At 37.8% G+C, this 4,206-nt stretch overlaps 1 protein-coding gene across 1 annotated transcript; it reads right to left on the bottom strand.

Annotated features, from left to right (window-relative positions):
• Positions 1 to 643: 643 nt before the first annotated feature.
• Positions 644 to 3,969, bottom strand: LOC149161967 (uncharacterized). The gene is made up of 4 exons (XM_089435061.1): positions 3,370 to 3,969; positions 2,927 to 3,286; positions 1,731 to 1,919; positions 644 to 1,387 (listed from the first exon to the last, which is right to left on the bottom strand). The coding sequence occupies exons 1-4, from the start codon at positions 3,967 to 3,969 to the stop codon at positions 644 to 646; spliced, it is 1,893 nt and encodes a 630-aa protein (XP_089291187.1).
• Positions 3,970 to 4,206: the final 237 nt, after the last annotated feature.

The following is a 4,206-nucleotide window of genomic DNA, read 5'->3' as shown; positions in this document are numbered from 1 at the left end:
GACCTAAACATAAACTAATGACTATCTAACAACCAAGAGGTATCAAATTCTATTTGAAAATTTATTTGAAAATATAACAATTTGACCTAATGACCCTATCAATCACATGGAAAGAGTACATTTGATCATTGGAACTAATGGACACTAACATTGGCTCCAACTGGGTATGGACTCTCCTTATGGAGCTGTCAAGAACACCGTAGAATAGGTAGCCTCATCCATTGGGAAATGGAGTCAAAATAAAACACTTGACACTCAAATGACTGACTAACTAAACTTAAGAAAAACTGAAACTGACTTGACTTGAATGAAACATTGACTTTACAACTTTTGAAAGAAAACAACAGCTGATCATAGAAGCCTTATAGCCTTCTCCTCGGGCTTCAAACTTCTTTGATAGCTCCTTCACTCCTTGAAAACAAATAAAAATGTTATTTACAATGGAAATGAAAACTTTTGTGCAAGATCAGGTGAAATAATGTTTGAGGAGTCTACCATTCATCGGTCCTCCTGGAAGTGCTTGCCCATCAAGATCTTCTAACAAGTAAGCATTTTTCCCTCTGAATGCCAAAATCTTGTAGGGTCCTTTCCATAGGTTGTCGAACTTACCATGCTTTCCTTTATCCTCATTCCGAGCATCCCATCAGAGAACAACATCTCCCAAATTGAAATCATCAGCCTTAGTTTTCTTATCATAAATCTTCTTAATCTTCTCTTGGAGCTTTGAAGTATTGTGGAAAACTTCTTCCCTGGACTGCTGCAAGTGGATCATTTGATTGATTCTCCGCTGAATATCATTTGGCTCACTGTCAACCTCTTGTAGGATTTTCATCATCGGCACTGCTAGGGAAGTTGGAAACACTATATCTACACCATAGACTAGCTGAAAAGGTGACATGCTGATAGATTTCTTTGTGCTCACTTTGTTTGCCCATAGAGCATTGATTAACTTTTTATGCCAATTCCTTTTGTTCTCTTCCAACATATTTTTGATTATGTTCACCAGTGATTTGTTTGATGATTCTACCAGCCCATTGCCTTGAGGGTAATATGTTGTCGAATGCCCAAGTCTTATGTGATATTTATCACAAAAATCTATCATCTTTTTGGATTTGAAAGCTGCTGCATTGTCAATAATGATTTTCTGTGGGCAACCAAAATGGGACAGAATATTACTCTCCATAAACTGAATAATTACCGTGTCTGTATCTTGTCTTATGGGAATGGCCTCAATCCACTTTGTGAAATAGTCCGTGGCAGTAAGTATCCACTTATGCTGAGTTGTGGATGGAGGATGAATCTCACCAATGAAGTCAAGCCCCCACTGTTGAAAGGGTGCTTGGACTGAAATTGGCTGCAAGGGCAGCGGTAACAACTTTCTCTTTCCCTGGACAACTCATGATTGTTTTATATACATCGGAAAACAAACTCGGCCAATAGAAACCAGCCCTCAATATCTTATTTGTTGTAGTTTTCTAGAAAAGATGACCACCACAATCACCTTTATGGAAATCATTCATCACTTCTTTAGCTTCACTTTCTACCAAACAGTTCAATAAAACCCCTCCTGGATCCTTCCAATATAAAGCATTATCAAGAATACAATACTTTAGAGCCTTCAATTTCAATGATCTACCTTTACTCTTGGACACACCTGGTGGAGGATTTAAATGTTGCAGCACATGAACTATATCTGAATACCATGGTGATGAAGTAAAAATTTGAGATACCTGAGGAAATGAATCAACCACCTGCTCCTCGGAAAGTGCAACAATAAGGTTGATGTCCAAGGCATGTAAGTTAGATTCCGCCATAAGCTTAGCCAAGCCCTGTCCTTTGACTAGCTTTGTAGGTCTGATTTCTAAGTCATATTCCAGCATAACAACTATCCACTTACCACGCCTGCCTTTAGGATCATTCTGCATTAACACATCTTTGACAACAACATTCGAAACATAGGCAAGAATATGGGAATGAAGGATATAAACCCAAAGTCTTTCAAAGCTTTAACTAGTGCCAATGCCTGATTTTCAATGATATTATATTTAAGAGCCCCATCCCTTATTGTTCTACTAAAGAAGGCAATCAATTGCTCTGTTTTCTGATCTTTCTTCTGCATGAGGACAACAACCAATGTATGTTCAGAGGAAAAGGAAAAGATGATAAAATCAAGTGTATAATCTGGGCTAATAAGGATAGGAGCATGGGACAATGCAAACTTGACTTGATTGAATGATTTTCTTGCCTCCTCAGACCATTTCACTTCGTTGCTTTTCTTCAACATATTAGTGATTTCCCTTAAATGTTCAGCAAGGTTAGGAATAAACCTCCTCAAAAAATTGATCTTACCATTGAAAGATTGAATTTCCTTCTTATTTCTAGGAAAATCCAGTTGCTGAATTTCCTCAATCCTTGAAGGATCTACTCGGATGCCATCTTTAGATATAATATGACCAAGCAATTTTCCCTCCTCCATAGCAAATAAACTTTTCTTTGGATTCAATGATATGCCAAATTTTCTGCACCTTTGGAAGACTGTCCTTAAATGCTGCAAGTGCTCTTCATCCGTCTTGGAAAAAACTGTTATGTCATCAAGATAAATGACCAAAAATACATCCTTCTCATTGGAAAACGCGATATCCATCACTCGCTGAAAAGTTTCTCCTGCGTTCTTCAACCCAAAGGGCATCTTAATGTACATAAAAGTACCCCAGGGTGTCGTGAAAGCTGTCTTTTCTTGGTCATCCAGATGAACCAAGATCTGATTGTACCCTGAATATCCATCTAGTAATGACATCCTGGAAGAACCAACCACCCTCTGTAGGATATGATCCATCTTTGGAATTGGATAGTTGTCCTTCAATGACACTTTATTTAAATTGCGGAAATCAATACACAACTGGATCTCACCTGTCTTCTTTCTTACCGGTACTAAATTTGACATCCAATTTGAGAAATAGAGAGGGACAATAATACCAATAGTATACAACATGTTTACTTCCTTTTCAATAGAGGGAAACAACTTCGGATTCATCCTTCTGAGCTTCTGACGGAAAGGCTTCTGATCGGGCTTTATGGGAATGGTATGCTGAATTATGCTCTTGTCATAAACCTTCATATCAGTGTAATCCCATGCAAAAACATCAGCAAATTCAATCATGAGTGCTGCATATTTACCTTTCATTTCTGGACTCAAAGACTTTGATATCTTAACCATTCTTGGCTTCTCAGGCGTGCCAATATTAAGGTCTTCTACTCCTACTTCAGTTGGCATCATTGTTGGTTTCTGTGCAACATCATCATGATCAAAAAAATCTCCTCCAAGGGTACAAGACCTCTTGGAATTGAGTTATCCTTCAACTGTAGTACCTCTAATTCAGTTGCATGCATTTCCTGATCATCTTCATAAAACAGATCATCAATTTGAGAACTAGCAAACTCTTCTTCCATCTGCAGAAAATTGTTAATTTGTTTGTCATCCTGAAAGACTTGCCAATACCGAAGATTGTCTGGAACAACAGGGTGATGTTTGACATTGATCTCATACTTCTTGTTGGGATATACCAGAATTTTAAACATACTGGCTGAAGTGGCAAGGGAATCAACAATGAGATTGTTGTTTCTTGGGATCAATGATAAAGTATATTCAGGAAAGGTCTTAAGAATGTCTAATACTACATTGCAGTATGCTCGCATTCTAGGATGCTTGGCTTGGTATTCCCCTTTGACTTTCTTTATTACTAACTCGGAGTCGCCATATACAAAAATCTTCTTAGCACCTAGTTTCTTGAGTATTTTAAGACCAACTATCAAAGCCTCATACTCTGCCTCATTGTTGGAACAATCAAATGCTAGCTTATAGGAACACAATCGAACATTACAAGGAAGATTAGCCAATTGATTCATAGGACCATGAATCCAAATCCCAATTCCAGCTCCCTCCTTACCTAAGGCTCCATCAAAATCCATGGTCCACAAACCATTTTCTTCATCGGTAAGGTCAATTTTGGATGATTGATTTTGATTATCTATTTGAGAATGATTTTCTGTCCCAATAGGCTCTGTCTCATTTACTGTTTCAACTGTCTCTTCAACTACTGCACTTGGCTAGAAACTGCTTGGTACCTGTTCTTGTTTTTCTGCACTTGAAACTTCTTGAACACAATCTGAAATTTTTGGAATTTCTGTTTTTTCTTCTATCTGATT

This window comes from Pinus tabuliformis, chromosome 5_2, assembly GCF_031772625.1.
Source record: "Pinus tabuliformis cultivar Carrire ecotype Pingquan chromosome 5_2, CPIR1, whole genome shotgun sequence".
In the NCBI taxonomy this organism is placed as follows: domain Eukaryota; kingdom Viridiplantae; phylum Streptophyta; class Pinopsida; order Pinales; family Pinaceae; genus Pinus; species Pinus tabuliformis.
The sequence above is the reverse complement of the archived record's forward strand: the minus strand, read 5'-3'. Positions and strand labels throughout refer to the sequence as shown.